The 18756-nt window shown below is 36.3% G+C and overlaps 1 protein-coding gene across 1 annotated transcript in view; it reads left to right on the top strand.

Moving 5' to 3' along the window:
* Nucleotides 1-18756, top strand: part of LOC107601453 (probable phospholipid-transporting ATPase IA) — a 143000-nt gene that overhangs the window by 66129 nt on the left and 58115 nt on the right. Inside the window, exons 23-24 of the mRNA XM_016293637.1 lie at nucleotides 2738-2876; nucleotides 12739-12803. Coding sequence (XP_016149123.1) covers nucleotides 2738-2876; nucleotides 12739-12803 — 204 coding nt within the window. The remainder of the gene's footprint in view (nucleotides 1-2737; nucleotides 2877-12738; nucleotides 12804-18756) is intronic.

Below are 18756 nucleotides of genomic sequence, written 5' to 3'. Positions count from 1 at the left end.
TTGGAAGGCCAAACAAAGTGGTTTCGCTTTCACAATGAAACACACAGCGTCACACACGGCGGGCTAGAGTGAGCGGAGGCCAGAGGCCTAGAGTGAGTCGAAGGATTCGACGAAGGAGAGGCCGGTGGGTTTGTGTCAACCACATGTGACAACGCCGGGCTGGACTCCGGATATCATCCTCTTTTGGAAGGCCAAACAAAGTAGTTTCGCTTTCACAATGAAACACACAGCGTCTTCACGACATGGCAGCAACAACAATACTACAGTGAGAATAAAAGTTACACCGCCTTTCTTTGCGTGCACATTTGGGCGGTGTTATGCAAATCTTCCCACATCGTGACGTAGACATGTGGGGGCGTGTTAGAACGAGCCGTTTTAGGTAGGCGTGGTTGACTCTTAACTTTTATAAAGAATATCTCTTTGGATTTGAGACTTTAGTCTTTGCAACTTTACAGATCTTCTTTATGCACCAAGAGCTTGTAACACTCCAAAGAGAGAAAAACTTGAATTCGCATCATATGATCCCTTTAAGGCTTTCAAATGGTTTGTTGCACAAATGTTTTATTTATTGTCTATTTTATTGCCTTGTTTACTTTGTTGCACCTTTTTTGCACTGGCCATTTTAGCATGATGGGTCTCAAGGGAACATTATATCATCTTTCTGTATATATTTATATGAATGTAACTGACATTAAATCTCTCTTGACTCTTAATAGGTAAAATGTAAATAATCGGCAAATCGTCAGTAGGTTAAAAAACACATTGCCTTCTAGGGCACATAAAATTTAAAAAAAAATCTTTATTAATAGATGATTGGATTACATATTCACATCACACTCAAAATATATATATATTTTTTTGTACAATACATTTGGTAAGATTTGTTTTAATGTTTTTTTTTTTTAGTTTCTTATGCTCACCAAGGCTGCATTTATTTGATCAAATATACAGTACTCTTAATAGGTAAAATGTAAATAATCGGCAAATCGTCAGTAGGTTAAAAAACACATTGCCTTCTAGGGCACATAAAATTAAAAAAAAAATCTTTATTAATAGATGATTGGATTACATATTCACATCACACTCAAAATATATATATTTTTTTTGTACAATACATTTGGTAAGATTTGTTTTAATGTTTTTTTTTTTAAGTTTATGCTCACCAAGGCTGCATTTATTTGATCAAATATACAGTAAAAACAGTAATATTGTGCGATACTATAATTTTACTAGCTTTTAATATATATTAAAATAAAAAAACTTGTTTAATAAATATTTTTATTTAATGTTGTAAAAAAAATAATTTAATTTTCAGCATCGTTACTGCGGTTTTCAGTGTCACACGATCCTTCAGAAATCAATCTAATATGCTGATTTGCTGCTCAAAAACTACTTCTTCTTCTTCTTCTGGTGCTGCTTATTAATTTTGTGGAAAAGCTTATTATTAATGCTGTTCAAACTAACAGTTTTAATTCAAAATAGAAAGCATTTTGCATAACATTATAAACATCTTAACCGTCACTTTTGATCAATTTAAAGCATTCTTGCTAAATAAAATTAATAATTTTTCCAAAAAAAAATTTAAATCTTACATGCCCTAAACTTTTGACTGGTAGTGTATGTATCTTGAATTCACATTTATGATAAAATTACTTAAGAGATTTTGGAGGGTCTTGAACTAACAATAATTTTGTTTTTGAGCATAACTAAGCACACAGAATCCTGTAGAAATGTCAGTAGTTTAATGGTCGTTATTCCCAAAGTTCTGCAATTGCCTTACCCCTTAAATAATTAATTAATTATTCTGATTCATGTGTTTTCAAATGCCAAAAAGAGTGTCAGCTCTCATTTTACATTTAAATTATATCAGATTTTACATATTTGTGCCCTTAAAACAAACAAACAAAAAAAAGAATTAGAGCATGATATTAAGTAAAGGTTGTATCACATCCGAGCCCCTGCTTGAGACTTCTGCTCACCACGTTACTGATCAGCTTAGAGGAGGACATTTGCGCGCCCTTTTTTCTTTCCTTTTTTTTTCCCTTCTCTCTCTCTCTTTGGTGCAGCTGAGTTTCCTCTATGGGGTCCTGTCAAAATTATGTCCGCTCCAAATAGGATCATGGCTGGTCAAAGGGACAGGGGCTTCCTGAGAAAAACACATTAACAGTCCACGCTCTCTCTTTCTCTCTCTGTCTCTGTCTCTCTGTCTCCTCCTGTCTCTCGCATATACACAAACATACACAACTTTGTGATCCAAGAATGAGATGATTTTTCTCAAATTCCCATCTGGTCCTACATTAGCAACTAACTGTAAGGATAATCAGCTGACTGTAGGAAAGCACCAACAAGAGTTATTAATACAGCTCAGCACACTTATTTCCTGTTTTTGTGCAGTTTAAGGTACAATAGAATATAAAGGATGGCCTGGAGCTGTACTAGTCTCTCGTATCACTTCACAGTCTCTCAACTCACTGTTTATAATATATTCATGTTCATATGTGTTTAATTGAAAAGTAGCTGTGAATAGTAGCTGTAAAAAAAGGAATATTGTAAAATCAGCTGGTCATTATCCCAAAATAATCACCACGTCGGGGTTTATTTTCTAATAATGACTGGCTGATTATACATTATATCTTTCTTTAATCTGTTTACAAACAGGAATCATTTGGGAAAAGCTTTCTAATTTATTTATTTATTTTTATTATTATTAATATATTTTTTGTCTGTTTCTCTGCAGAACTTGCAGTTGTTGGGGGCCACTGCAATTGAAGACAAACTTCAAGACAAAGTACCTGAAACCATCGAGACCCTCATGAAAGCCGACATTAAGATCTGGATCCTGACTGGAGACAAACAGGAGACCGCCATCAACATAGGTGAGAGAAAAACATATAAAGATTGTTTGTATGAATATACACTTTGATGTGGAGATGAAGGGGAAGTGGACAGCATGTGGACGTCCACATGAGTGACATAGAGACATATAAGAACATGTTATGCCATGCTAACTGCTATCCCAGTCATGTTATCTTAATTTTTTTACCTTCATTTTTCTTATTTTAGTTCCTACAGACAGTGTTGGGCAGTAACGCATTACTTAGTAACGTGTTACTGTAATTTGATTACTTTTTTAGTAACGGCGTAATTTAACGTGTTATAATTTTCAAAATAGTAATTAGAGTATAGTTACAAGCCAAAGTCTCTATACGTTACTGCCGCGTTACATTGCTGACAGAATGCAGTGATTTATAATCTAGAGATTGTAAAAAGGATGTAGCACACGCACTGTCGAGTCAAGTGCCAGTGGATTAGAGACCTGCTCTCCTGCGAGACCCAACGCAACAGAGTGCGCGGTATAAGATGGGCGAGTGCAGGTGCAAGCGGGTAGACACACGTGTGTGTGTGTGTGTGTGTGTGTGTGTGTGTGTGTGTGAGGGATGCGGGAGAATAAAATGATTCACGGGACTCCCGCAAAATAGAAATATCTAAACATAAAATATCTAAAACAAATAAATTGTTATTCATCTATTGCACAAAAGCAACATGAACTAATATAAAATATAAACGATCAACAGGTGCATGCAGAGTTTCTATTTAGGCTATAACACGTGTTTGCAGCGTTGAGCAATGCAGTGCTGAAATTTGCGTGTTCACGAATTCTCATTATAACACACGAATTATAGACATTATGAAAAATTCATTATGCATTTATTTATTGTGTTATAACAGAGATTTGTGAGATTGCGATGAACTGAGATGTCTTTTAGAGATTATAAATGCAGCGCTCTTTGCTGGCATTCTGCCATGCCAAACCATGCACGCAGCAGCCGCTTGTTTTAGTTAAAAATAACAGTGTTCTGTGAATGTTGATACTTTAATAACAAATATTTATTGGGGTGTGTATGCTGGGATTTCATATTTTTAATGGAGAAAAAAGTAACGTAACTAGTAATGTTACTAATTACTTTTTAAATAAAGTAATCAGAACAGTAACGTGATTACTTTTAAAAGGAGTAATCCGTAATCAGTAATTTGATTTACATTTTCAGAGTAACTTGCCCAACACTGCTTACAGATGAGATGCATCGGGGTTTTTTCCTTATATATTGACATTAACCAGTGAGAATTTCTCTCCCTAATTTAAATGATCAAAAGTATACAAATTCCTACCCAGACCTCTCTCGCTCTTACACTTAAACAAACATAGCTCTTCCTGACCGGCTGTCGCTCAGGTATAAGGTGTTTGGTTTCTTTCCTCATCTGAAAGCTGATGTAACACACGTGTCCTCGACCTGCTCAGCTCTAATCTGTCCCTGCAAAAACCACCAGCTCTCAAAACAGACCACGGTCCCTCCTCCTGTTTCCCTGTGATGTGGCGTCTCGTATTAGTCAGCTACGTGACTACTAGTGTGGCTTTCCAACAGATCTCGTGTTAAATGCTACAGTCAGAAAAACAGATCCTAACAGAGATCCAGAATCCTGAATCAGCCCATTGTGCCCACCTGCCAGCTGTGCCGCGGCTTGAAAATGTACACGCTCAGAGAGGAAGCAGGGCTCCAGACTGCGACCAAATGGTCGCAATTTGCTACCATTTTTTCTGACTGTGCGACTAAATTGTGTGCGGTCGCACTGGCGCAACCACCGCATTGTTCAACTCATAAGCGCTGCCATTTCTGTTGCATATGAGAAACATCAAACGGCAAACGAAACTGCGCTACTCGTTTGAACTGCGCAGTGCTTGAGTGTAGAGCCTGATTTATACTTGCCGCGTCAGCAGGAGCACGAAGGTGCGCACAGCAAAAAGGATGTGAATGTTGAGGAAACAATTAATTGTTTTCAAGCTATAGTAAAGTAAAATACCGCTTCTTAAACCAGAGAAGGTGAACATGTTGGTATTCATGTGGGGGGAAAAATATGCAAGCACTATCACCGACAGCAAGTTTAGTTTTACTTTTCTTTTTGTTTTTGTTTTAAAAAGCATGTTATCTTTGCTGTTTACCTCACCATACGCTATGGAGGCTCTCTTTTATTTTATTTTATTTATTTATTTATTTATTTTTATTTTTTATTCTTCAGTGTTTGCTAAACGTTCTGTAATTCATTAGTCCGTATATAATGCAGCATGTGGTGTATGCCTCATCTTATTAGTTTTTGTTAAAGCTGCAGTGCTTTTTTTTGGGTTAAAAATTCTCCAAAATAAATATTTGAGCAAGTACATAACCAGCCAGTGTTCAGAACTATCGCCTTACTTTAGCCCGATTCACAACGGTTATCTTATAATAATGTTTTCTAATTTGAGTGGTACGGGTAGGTTTTCACGGGAAATTCGAGCATGCTGCTGCGTCATTACGTCACTTCTGTAAACATAAAGAAGTTGTCCCGGCTACTAGGCTATCGCATGTGAGGATCCTGCAGGTGGAGGATCGTTTATAGTCTTTTCTCACAGCAGCTGGAATAATTAAATATATAATTTCGATGGCGGATTGTAATCCAGAAAGGATTATGTGAAATGAAATTGTTATATTCCGGGAAATTCGAGCATGCTGCTGCGTCATTACGTCACTTCTGTAAACATAAAGGCTACTACTAGGCTATCGCATGTGAGGATCCTGCAGGTGGAGGATCGTTTATAGTCTTTTCTCACAGCAGCTGGAATAATTAAATATATAATTTCGATGGCGGATTGTAATCCAGAAAGGATTATGTGAAATGAAATTGTTATATTCCAGTTTTAAATGTGCTTCTGATTACAGATAGCCTGGGATTACACAAGATTTGTATTTTAAAGACAACCAGTTCTAAGGGAGCATAGTTTGCTTTTTGGGTTAAAATAATTTATTGGTATGAAATTCGAATGGTATGTAGCCTTTTCTCACAGCAGCTGGAATAATTAAATATATAATTTCGATGGTGGATTGTAATCCAGAAAGGATTATGTGAAATTAAATTGTTATATTCCAGTTTTAAATGTGCTTCTGATTACAGATAGCCTGGGATTACACAATATTTGTATTTTAAAGACAACCAGTTCTAAGGGAGCATAGTTTGCTTTTTGGGTTAAAATAATTTATTGGTATGAAATTCGAATGGTATGACAATTAGAGATTAGACTGTACAGAAATTGAACTCTATACACACACACACACACACACACACACACACACTATACTCATAGTCCCGCATTGCTGATATTGTTAACATTAATAATCTGAGAATAAAGTATAACAATAATAATAATTTGCACTGTTTGATGTGATATGAGCTAATCGATCGTTAGATTATATCACCATTGGTGGCACGATTTATTTTAATGCTTTTTTCCTCAGTTGGTCTGAACAAACGTGACTTGTTACTACTTCAGATGACAATATCCGGTGAAAATTCTTATTTGGGTCATATTCCTAAAACGTAGGCTAGAATCTGTGATTGCGAAGTACAGTAAATATCCACACCGGTGCGGTGACTGACTGCCACACATACTCCTCAAAACATTAGATTAATCCGCGCTGGAGCCGTGCCAGAGTACAACCCAAGCAAGGAAGATAATTCCGCAAGGAACTGCAATTCCAGGTTTGCAAACAGAGATGGCGACAAAGAGGCAAAATTTATGGACTGCAGCTTTAATAAAGCTAGTTTGTCATTGTATCTTACGGTTTTATTGTTGTGGTGCTTTTTACATTTAACAATGAATCCATCTTTTGTTTTAGTCTTAAAAAGTGAAAGGTGTGTAGATGTATGTAAGCAAAACAGACAATTATCTTTTCTCGTAAAATGTGACGATTGCGAATTCGAGCACCCCAAGCCCGGCTTATAACACAGCAAAAGAGGAACTCCCATTCACAAAATTCAAATCACAAATAATACTACTGATGAAAAAGAACCACTTTCGTTTTTCATACAACTATAAACTATGAAAAAAACATGCATTGATTAATCCCATGTTGTAGTGCTAAAAATTGCAACCAAATCATGTGCTCGTGTGACCAACTGAGAAAGTTAGTCGCAAAAGAGCGACCAGTGGGAAGAATGAGTCTGGAGCCCTGGGAAGGGATTTTTACTGGACGTCCACTTGGACTCTAAAATAAAGACACCCCATGTCTGTGTTTACTTTCATACAACTATAAACTATGAAAAAAACATGCATTGATTAATCCCATGTTGTAGCGCTAAAAATTGCGACCAAATCATGTGCTCGTGTGACCAACTGAGAAAGTTAGTCGCAAAAGAGCGACCAGTGGGAAGAATGAGTCTGGAGCCCTGGGAAGGGATTTTTACTGGATGTCCACTTGGCCGGCATGCACTCTAAAATAAAGACACCCCGTGTCTGTGTTTACTTTGTATATTTAGATTTTTGGATGACAAGAGACAAGAGTCTTCCAGCTACTTTAGGTTCCAAGAATCCTTTGCCAGCATCGTTAAAAGGTGTCTGAGGCAAGGTTATTTTTGTAAACGAAAACTGAAACGAAGACTAAAACTATTGGTCAAAAAACTTTCATAAACCGAAATAAAATTACAATTGAAAATAAATGAAAAACTAAACCAAACTAAAAACAGTAACTGGAAAAACAAACTAAAATAATTAGCAAAAATAAATTATCATGTTCATGATTTAATAAACTCTCATTCTGTGCCAGAAAATCTGACCTGTGGTTGTTTAGGGAAATACCTGTAGATGAGCTGAGTCCTAAACGGCTATTCACAGAGAAGGCGTTTTTGCCATAGACCGTATGGTTTTTGCATTTAAAAAAACAAGACACGGGAAGTGTTATTGGAAATAACAATAAAATATGAAATGGGAAATAATAATAATGCACACCCTACAGCGCACGGACGTTTAAAAGCGTGCTTGACGTGCGAGAACAACATGAAAGTGGGTCAGCTTAAAGTTTTTTGGATGAGCTGACTTAAAGGGATAGTTCATCCAAAAATGAAAATTCTGTCATCATTTACTCACCCTCATGTCGTTCCAAACCTGTACGAGTTGCTTTCTTATGTTGAACACAAAAGAAGATATTTTGAAGATTGCTGGTAATCAAACAGTTGGTGGTTGCCATTGACTTCCATAGTAATTTTTTTTCCTACTATGGAAGTCAATATCTTCTTTTGTGTTCAACATAAGAAAGCAACTCATACAGGTTTATAACAACATGAGGGTGAGTAAATGATGACAGAATTTTAATTTTTGGGTGAACTATCCCTTTAAGTGAATAGACATTTTGTCACGCTTTATGATTACTATGGCAACGTCCGCCTCGAGTCCATGACACGAGCACTGCCTTGACTGTACAAAACGTGTCCAAAATGAGAGAAAGCGGCTGCGCACAGTGTTTTCACCGCTTGCTGTATCCTGTGTAAAAGGGGCTTTATGGGATTGATTGCGTTGCTCATCTGAAGCGCGTGTGCGCTGGAGCGACTCGTCAAAGTAAAGTGTGAGCTTTTAAATCACCATATCGCATTAAGTTTTGAGTAGTATGAAGTTTCAAAGCATTTTAGATTGTTTCTTCTTATTGTGTACGTTCACAGAGGGAGAGACGAGTACATTGTACTGAATCAAATTGTTTAAATATCTGGAAAGCATTAACCTTTCGGCACAGATCGGTCTTTAATTGCTTTTAAATAATCTCTTAAAACCTTTTTTTTTTTTCTTTGGCTTTCAATTCGTTGTGAGCTTTTGTCATGAATGTGTGGTTTGCCCTGTGCTTTCGTTTTATGTTTAATTCAGCACTTTGGACAGCCGTGTTTGCTGTTTTTAAATGTGCTATACTGTATAAATAAACAAACTTGAAACTTTTATTAAGTTGGCATGTATCTTAAGCACAGAAGTTTAAAAAAAAACAATTGATGAACATGAATAGGCAAAAATACATTAAACGCAGTTTGATTTAATTTATGCACACGCTGACTTTACTACATTGTACTGAATCAAATTGTTTAAATATCTGGAAAGCATTAACCTTTCGGCACAGATCGGTCTTTAATTGCTTTTAAATCATCTCTTAAATCCTTTTTTTTTTTCTTTGGCTTTCAATTCGTTGTGAGCTTTTGTCATGAATGTGTGGTTTGCCCTGTGCTTTCGTTTTATGTTTAATTCAGCACTTTGGACAGCCGTGTTTGCTGTTTTTAAATGTGCTATACTGTATAAATAAACAAACTTGAAACTTTTATTAAGTTGGCATGTATCTTAAGCACAGAAGTTTAAAAAAAAACAATTGATGAACATGAATAGGCAAAAATACATTAAACGCAGTTTGATTTAATTTATGCACACGCTGACTTTACCGGTCTTAAAAAGACATTTTGATAATATATTTATTATTATTATATTTTTTTCTCAATTTATTATGGACCACTGGACTAGACAGTGCTTCACTATGCAATTTTTAAGTTTAAGTAAAGTAAAATTTTACATTTGTGGAATGTGAATGAAAAAAAAAATCATTATTATTATTATTATTGTTTTCAATTTATCCCAGTTTGAAAACGACTGAACTAGACTGTTCTTCATAACTTTGTTTTGTTTTACAATAACATAGTGGAAAGTAATTAAAGGGGTCATGAACTGAGAAATCAAAATTCCCTCGATCTTTTGACATATAAGAGGTCATTGTGCTTTAAAAACATCCTGTAAGTTTCAGAACTCAAAACTTTCTTGTTAGTCTAAAAACAGCTTATATACTGCCCAAACGACAGGTTGTGGAATGTGCCACTTTATGACAATAGTGTGGCTAAACACCACCTCCGCAGAAGTTCAACGCCTGCTTCGACATCTCTGCCTGTTTAGCCTGTTTATTGTGCAGCTATATTGGATCCAACAGTAATGTTGCAGCACACAAGTGTGAGTAACTGTTTTTATTGTGTGGTCACTATTGCTTTGTCTGTTATTACAGATCGTTTGATATGTACGGAGTATTTATGCGTTTTTATCCTAAATCACAGCATCCATCTATGAAGGATGTAGGCTATCAAACATACACAACTGCTAGCCAATCATAGCAGTGGGCGTTTACTTCTGAGTCTACAATCTGCCACGCCTATTCAAACAGAACGTTCCGATTTTCTCAATTTATTATGGACCACTGGACTAGACAGTGCTTCACTATGCAATTTTTTTGTTTAAGTAAAGTAAAATTTTACATTTGTGGAATGTGAATGAAAAAAAAAATCATTATTATTATTATTGTTTTCAATTTATCCCAGTTTGAAAACGACTGAACTAGACTGTTCTTCATAACTTTGTTTTGTTTTGTTTTACAATAACATAGTGGAAAGTAATTAAAGGGGTCATGAACTGAGAAATCAAAATTCCATCGATCTTTTGACATATAAGAGGTCATTGTACTATAAAAACATCCTGTAAGTTTCAGAACTCAAAACTTTCTTGTTAGTCTAAAAACAGCTTATATACTGCCCAAACGACAGGTTGTGGAATGTGCCACTTTATGACAATAGTGTGGCTAAACACCACCTCCGCAGAAGTTCAACGCCTGCTTCGACATCTCTGCCTGTTTATTGTGCAGCTATATTGGATCCAACAGTAATGTTGCAGCACACAAGTGTGAGTAACTGTTTTTATTGTGTGGTCACTATTGCTTTGTCTGTTATTACAGATCGTTTGATATGTACGGAGTATTTATGCGTTTTTATCCTAAATCACAGCATCCATCTATGAAGGATGTAGGCTATCAAACATACACAACTGCTAGCCAATCATAGCAGTGGGCGTTTACTTCTGAGTCTACAATCTGCCACGCCTATTCAAACAGAACGTTCCGATGAGAGGGGGTCAAAACAGGACAGAAAATAGCCTATTACTTCTAAATTATGATGTTTTTTTATGTAAAAATCTTGATAACATTATAAGTGGACCTCAAAGAACAGTACAAAATAAAAAAACAAAGGCCTTTAAGTTTTTTTTATCACTTGAAATCATGAATGCATACATTAAAACCACAGCATATAAGGGTTCTTCATTTCCCACACTTGCACTCTCCAAAAACATATGAAAAGCTATCAGGAGTGAAGTGAACCCTAGCACTGTGAAGTCGAGCGCAGTTTAATCTCAGGTTAGTGGGCACTTCGAGTTGTTTGGCCGCCTCTTTTACATAGTAAGCGAAACCGCTCCAGTACTTCTATCCACACTAGCCCTCTGACGGCCTTATTAATGTATCAGACCATTAAGCAGAAAGTTGGATTGAGGACAGACGAGCTATCCACACTGTGCCTCTACAGCTGGGCTGTTGATCCTGGCCACTGGGTGCCACTGTAAAGCCTCAAGATTAAAGCCCAAACAAACAGCATGCGGCCAACGCAAACAACTCAACATGCCCTCTTCTAACCCACAGCCACTGCCAACAGACCGAATGAAAACCCACCCTGCAGTAGCGCGGAGCCAATGCAACCGCTGATTGTAACCTCAGTGCCTCCTTTACAGATTCATACAGAGTTATGCTGCGTAATGCAGGTGTCACAGTGAAAATCTGTCGCTTTTAGTTTAACCAAGTTGAAGAAGGATGAGGTGACATTAGACTGCCAGCGGTCAAGATGAAGCTGTGGAAATATGTCAAGGTTTGGGTCCCTGTCAGGAAACCAAATCTGTTTTCCACACAGCCAGGAAATTTGAGTGAATATGCAAGTTTGAAATCAACAGAAGCACTTAAAAACAGGAATGACAGGGCAGGACACCGGCACACAAATGCATACTCATTCATGCTCTTGTTGAATTTGGTCACAGTTTTGTAATGGCACAGTCACGTTTACTTAAGGGTGAAGTGTGTCGTCTTGGTTTTTTTTCTTTTTCTTTTTTTCTTTCTGTTAAAATGTGGGCAAAGTTAGCTACAAGGCTACTATTCATAAGTTGACTTCCCGAATGATCCCACTACTAGGGCTTGAATTTGGGGCCTTAGGGTTTGGGAAACCTGTTTTGGAAATTATTTTTGCAGTTTCGTACGGTGTCGCTATTGGCATTGAATCATATGCTAAACATTAAATAGTGTAAATCATTATCCTTTTATAATAACTAGTATTGTTATGCGAAGTAATGAGTTTTACTACAACAACAACAAAAAACAGGTATAATGTAATGTTTTACAGCACCAACAATTATCGATTTTTGAAATATTATTGCTAGGATAAATATAGCAGGTCTATCTGATATGTAATTACTGTAATTTAATATAACTACTGCTTTTGGGCAATTCTTGTCTTTTATGGTAACTTTTATTTAAAACTAGTGTCCCGGTGATTCTTTCCAGCGCGCGCACACAAACCGTTCCCCACGGACATCACTCCTCAAATACTGCGGTGTCGGTAACCTATTAAACAGCAAATGGGCTTGTCCTGCCCTTTATGTTGTTTAGACACATCCTGATGGATGATGGGATGTTGTGTGTTTTTATCGGGTTGAGAGAGCCCGCTGTCAACCTTCCAGTTGTGATCTCATACGAAAAGAGGAGAGGCACGTTAAAACCAATGCGGCCTGGGAGTCTTAAACTCAGGTCTGCTGTAAACTTTAATCACAAAATGTGCTTTTCACTCCTCAATTAGTCATTTCTTTCATCCGATGCTGTAGTTACACATCATATATCTTTATAATGTTGATGTTTTGCTAAAATACTAAGTTGCGGCGAACCATTCGTAATTTTTTCAAATGCCAAGCAAGGCGTTTTTTCCCCACAAACAGGCTTAGTGAGAGGTTTAAGTAATGAGTTATTTTTTATCTTATTTTGTTTTTTCCTGTAGGACACTCCTGCAAACTGCTCACGAAGAACATGGGCCTGCTGGTGATAAACGAGGACACCCTGGATGTGAGTATTGAGACGGAGGTGTATGTTTATTTGAAAAACCAGTTACATGTCACCATTTGTAATTCAAGCTCAGAGAAGAGATGAAAAGACATGACAGCTGACGGATCGCTTCAGGCCCCCGGTACATGAAAGCATGTGACATAATTCCCAATGTGACTCTCTTCCAGATCAGTTATAGATTTTGTTTTGGGTTTTCACCAAAACCGTTCCCCTCCGGTTTCTGTCTTTGCTCTCTCATATTTCTCTGAAAGAAAGGAATAAAGTGATATAGTGGGGCCCAAAAGACTGGAGCTCTTATAAAAGTGTTATGTTGTATTTTTATAATTACACTATTTTATTATTAATAATAATAATAATACATTTGTATTTTTTTATGCTACTGTTCAAAAGTCGGGGTCAGTAACTTTTTTTTTTTTTAAGAAATGTATTATTTTATTTGGTAAGAATGGATTATATTGATCAAAACAGACAGCAAAGGATCCTGAAAAAATTCTCACGGTTTCCACAAAAATATTAAGCAGCACAACCGTTTTCAACATTGCTAATAAACTACAAAATTGGTTTCAAATGATTATATAGAAAACCACAAATCATAATCAATCCACAGACTCCACTCCACATCTGAAACGAATTAATGAGAACAATAACACATCAGGCAAAAATAATGCTGTTTATAAACATTGTACCCACAATTTAAAAAAAACAACAACAACTGGAGACTGTGGATTATGATCACCTGATGTTTGACATTTTCTATATAATCATTGGGAAACTAAGAATTGTTACACTGATGAAGGCAGATTGCCAAGCGTTTTTATCTCCTGTTTTAACTTAACATGCGGTGAATGCATTGATTGCCCCATTGATATTAAGAAAAGTTACTTGAGCACCAAACGTTACTCCACGACAGGTGTAATGGCTGCTGAAAAGTCCAATTTAAAATTTTAATATAAATTGTAATATTTCATAATATTTTCGATTAAATAAATGCAGTAGGCATAAGAGACTTTCAAAAACATTAAACTATCTCACCAACCCCAGACCTTTGAAAGGTAGTGTAAATATGTATGTATGTATCTGTGTTTTTGTGTGTGTGTGTGTATATATATAAAAAAATGAACTTAAATGATTTTAGCAAATGGCTGCAATATAACAGAGTGAAAAATTTAAGGGGGTCTGAATACTTTCCGTACCCACTGTATATGTGTGTGTGTGTGTGTGTGTGTGTGTGTGTGTATATATATATATATATATATGTATGTATGTATGTATGTATGTGTATATATATATATATATATAAAATAAGAAAAGAAAAATTTATTTTAAATATTAGCATAATTTATATTTTTTAATATTGGATTTGCCCCCCTTTTGCTTTAATGTCAGTGTGATGATTTAATGTCAGCCTGATTTGAGATTATCCAATATAGTAGAAGAGTATCTTTATCTTCAGTGGAAGCGAGAACATCTGACCATCTGTAGAAAGAAGTCACATGTTCACATGATTTTTATTTTTTGATAAGCAGCCTTGAAATATTGCAGAATCTTTCAAATTGATTTTTTTGTCTTAACATTTCTTTTTGAAATGTTCAGCTTTCTGAAAAATTGTTTATTTCCAGGTTGAAATCATGTATTTTAAAATGTGGTCACAGACTTTGGGATCCTACTGTAAGTGTTGCTTAGATGGAACTTATAGGTAAGAGAGAGATGTGGTTGCACCACATGGAGCCGTTTAAAAGACGGGAAAGGGTCGTGGACTTAGAACAGGGGTTTAGGACCCGCTTTCATATACACACATGCACATGGTACAGGCCAATATCTCCTTGATGGGAGAATCTATTCTGTTGACTATGAAACCAAAAGCCATCCGCTTTAAAAGAAGGAAACCATTTGAAACACACACACAGCCTACAGGTCAGCTGGCCCTTGCAGGGAGGGTCTTGTCTGTTGTCTGTGGAAGTTAAGGGCTCTAGAAACCATTTGCACAGCTTGCGCACATGCAACGGAACCCCTGATTGGGTGGGGCCCGTCCTGTTGCGAGGGGGGTGGAGTTTAGGCGATGACGGACGGCTCTTAGTCTGTCAAACAGCCGTTTAACCTGATAGATGGAGCCAAAGAATAAGAGGAGCGTTCCATAAAGCAGACGGCCGCCATTTGAAATGTCAGCGTCTGGTCTCCCATGCATATGCACATGCTTATACAACACGAGAAAAGAAAACCAGGAGGAATGCTCGGAGCGCTCGGAGGTCCGGCAGTGGTGGGATTTGCCGTGCTCTCACATTGCAGGAGAAAACACTAGAACAGTGCGCCTCCCTTCGCCTCGGTCCTTCTCTTGTTTTTTTGTGTTTAACTCATTCAACAAATTAAGGAAATCAAGATGGATAAAGGAGCCCACTCATCCGGCCCAGAGAGAGGGGTGGAGGTCTTCACCGGTCATTTGAGTGGGGTTCATTATCTCAGTGGTGGAAAATGCAAAGCACTGTGGGACGGGTCAAAGAACAGTAACTCAATAATCACATTATAAATGCAGAGGACCCCATTCCCTTCTGCTGCTCGCAGATGAAAGAGAGCTATAGTGTGCAGATAAACCAGAGAATGGAGAGACTGTAGAAGAGTACAAAGGCAGAAAGAAATGGGGCCAAAAATAGAGATACTGCAAAGCACAGAGCGCACTGTCTTTTAATTTAATTGCATGTAAAGGAGCCATTTTCTTGCTTATTTAGCATTTAATTTATTTTCCCTTGAGCGGACATTTTTTTTATAATGTTAGTGAGTTTCATGAACAAATACAGTTTGTAATTCAGTTTTCTTCACTGTAACTTATGCTGACAGCCTTTTAATTGCTGAAGTTGCTTTCTGCTCGTTGCTAGTAGACGGGGCCACACAGAATTTGTGCTTGTAGAATCTAGCATGCCATTGGTTGAAAGCAATATTTTTCTGTTTTGTCATTATCACAGTATGATTTTCTTAACAGTTTGATTTATAAAAGTTTTGTTCAGAGATTTTGGTTTAATTTTAATCTCAAATTTAAAAAAGGTTTTTCTCAACATAAAAAAAAAATCTTGTGTTCTCAGTGATTTTTTTTTATTTTTTTTATTAAATCACAAATTAATTTTATTGTAATTTCAACTTAACAAAAGATGTTTTTTCTATCTTGACCTAATTTTCTTGTGATCTCAACAGAACTAAAATTGCTCTTGTGATGTTCATTTTAATTTTTCTTGAGATCCTCAACTTGATTTTGTTTTTTCAAGAGCGTAAGAAAAAAAAGAAAAAGGTTTTGTTACCTTGACATAATTTGTTTTCTTGTGGTCAGAAGATCATAAAATTTTTCTTGTTATCTGAACATAAGTTGTTTTCGCAATAACTTTTCTTGTGATCTTGGCATAAGGTTTTGTTTCTTAATTTCAACTTATTTTTTTTCTTGATTTTGAGGTAACAAAAGCCATTTATAGGCATTTATAATTTGTTGTTAGTAATAATCTTACACTGATTTTGGATGTGATTTAAGTCCTGGTCATTTGAAAGCAATTTAAAAAAAGAAAAGAAAAAATGTGCATGGCCTCTTAGCCATAAGTAATGCCATAACTGTGATTCCTTGATTCCCAGTTTCTGTTACAGTTTTTTCTGTATATGTTGCATGAAAATAGTCAACCAACAATTGGACTTCTCATTTGTTTGAAATAACAGCCGTATTCTCTTTCTTTCATAGCCAGTTGATTCTGTCAGGCGGTAGTATGCAAGTGGGTGTCTGTCTAGGCATTTTTATATACATTGTGAGTGTATATATGCACTTGCAGTCTTCTATCTGTCATTGCTTCATTGCATGACACATGTAACCCAGCCTTTATGTCCTTCCGCTCCTTGTTTATAATGTCCGATATCACATGCTTGAGTCCAGGCATCTCAGTAAAAGGGTTTTTTCCAGAGCACTTAAATCAGCCATTATCTGCTGGATCTTGGCAGTGTGTGGAAGCGCTGATGTACTGTATATCCCGCTGATGCCTTCTGCCCACTTGCAAAGCAAACACTCTTGAGTCATCATGGTCCAGTTTGCTTGCACAGCCATAACACAGAGGCCTGTTTGGACGACTGCGAGGGTTTAAGCCGAGCTTCTCAGGGGGAAACTGGGAAATGACAATGACTTGCGAGGAAATGGAGACATTGTCCTCTCATTAGTCTTTATAAGTAGTCTTATCTGATCTTATACTGTCTGTGGCAGACTTGCTTATTATATATACACATTACACACAAGGGCACCTAGAGAATGGATGCCACATATTAGAGAAGCTCTTACAGCTGCACTTCTCTCTCTTTTTCTGAAACCTGAGGCTTCTCTCTCTAAAGCCATGGTTTCTCTCTCTAAATATTTCCTTTGAGCTTGGGTTTCAGAGTCTGTTATGCCAGGAGAATGTTGGTTGGTCCCTGAGGTGTAGCCTCACTACCCTTCGGCATCTGCCTTCCTCAACACACACACACACACACACAGACACAGTCTCAGATTTAGTGGGGATCATCAGCATAGCTCTCCTTTGAAGCTTTTTGGTGTAAGACAGCTATAATAATTATAATGTGTCCTGCATCTTTTTTTGTTGTTTTTGTTTTGTTTCTATTTTATTTTGTAATTTGTCAGGTATCGGCTGATAGTGGGTATTTAATTGTTTCTGCTTAATATAAGGTTTAGATCATCGGCGTAGGACTAATTTAAAACCCTTGTGCGTTCCTCATTTGGGAGTCACACTCATGGTCTTCGTGGTCAAAAGTGACCGGACACCTGAAATGTAACTTCTTTTTTTTTTTTTTTTTTTTTCTTCAGTAAAATCAATCTAATATATTTTTGTTCAATAATATTTTTTCTTTTGTAATTTGAGAGAATTTAATTGTAATAATTATGATAATTTTTCCCATTGAAAATGGTACAAAAATGTATTTATTTATTTTATCATTAATTTGAAAATTATTTTTCAATTAATGCAGTATTTCAGATTAAAATGGAGACTATGCCTTTAAAATAGCACCTCCTGGTGAGAGAAAAAAGAAGAAGAAAAACTGTAATTTCATGGTGTAACCACTAGATTCCTGTATAGGACTCTATAGAGAGGCTTGTGAATTCCCTAGTTGTTTTATACATAATTGTTTACTTTTATTAGGTTGTGGATTTAAATGTATATTAAGGCATTCTCAAAGACTACTTTTTGTCAAGGTTTATATTTTTAGCTGTTTTAAATGTTGATTTGAAGTGTAGGTTTTTGCATTATTATTACTACATTCAAACCTGAACACAGAAAGCATTTTGTTACACAAAACATTAAAATTCTATAAAAATGTAACAAAAATGAACAGGAATGCTTTATCAGAGCTTAATCCTTCTGGGTCTGATCTGATTTTAACCTCTTATTTCAGTCTTCTGACTCATTTTGGCTATATGGTTATAACCATACCAGTTCATTTGAGTATGTATATTTCTGTATGTGTGTGTATGCGAGTGTGTGTGTGAGTGGATGTATCTGTTTTACACTCTTGATGTTTTAGTGTAACCCCTTCCTTGCGGTCCACTTTTTTTACTGCATTGTAGTTGAATTATTGATTTTATTTTACATAGTTGCAGTGTTGCATTCACACCAAGTTCATAGGTGTGTGTACAAGTGTGTTGATTTTGCACACTAGATGTTTTAGTTTCACCCCTTCATTGCTGTGCAATTTTTTTCTGCATTGTGGGGTATTTGTACACACAAAAATGTTCTGTATTTTAATTTTTTGTTTTTTTTTCATATCCCATTAATTTCCTATGGTCGGTCGTTTTTGACCGAAGACCAAGACCATGACTGTGACTATTTTTTAAACACATAAATAGCAATAGCGATGAAATAATATCTATCTATCTATATATATAATCATCTGTCTGTCTGTCACTGTGGATCAGTTTCTCTGACTTATCAATAACGATAAACGC

The sequence above is a fragment of the Sinocyclocheilus grahami genome, unplaced genomic scaffold (genome assembly GCF_001515645.1).
Source record: "Sinocyclocheilus grahami isolate Dianchi unplaced genomic scaffold, SAMN03320097.WGS_v1.1 scaffold306.1, whole genome shotgun sequence".
Lineage (NCBI taxonomy): Eukaryota > Metazoa > Chordata > Actinopteri > Cypriniformes > Cyprinidae > Sinocyclocheilus > Sinocyclocheilus grahami.
Note: the sequence above shows the minus strand (reverse complement) of the source record. Positions and strands in the feature narration are given on the sequence as shown.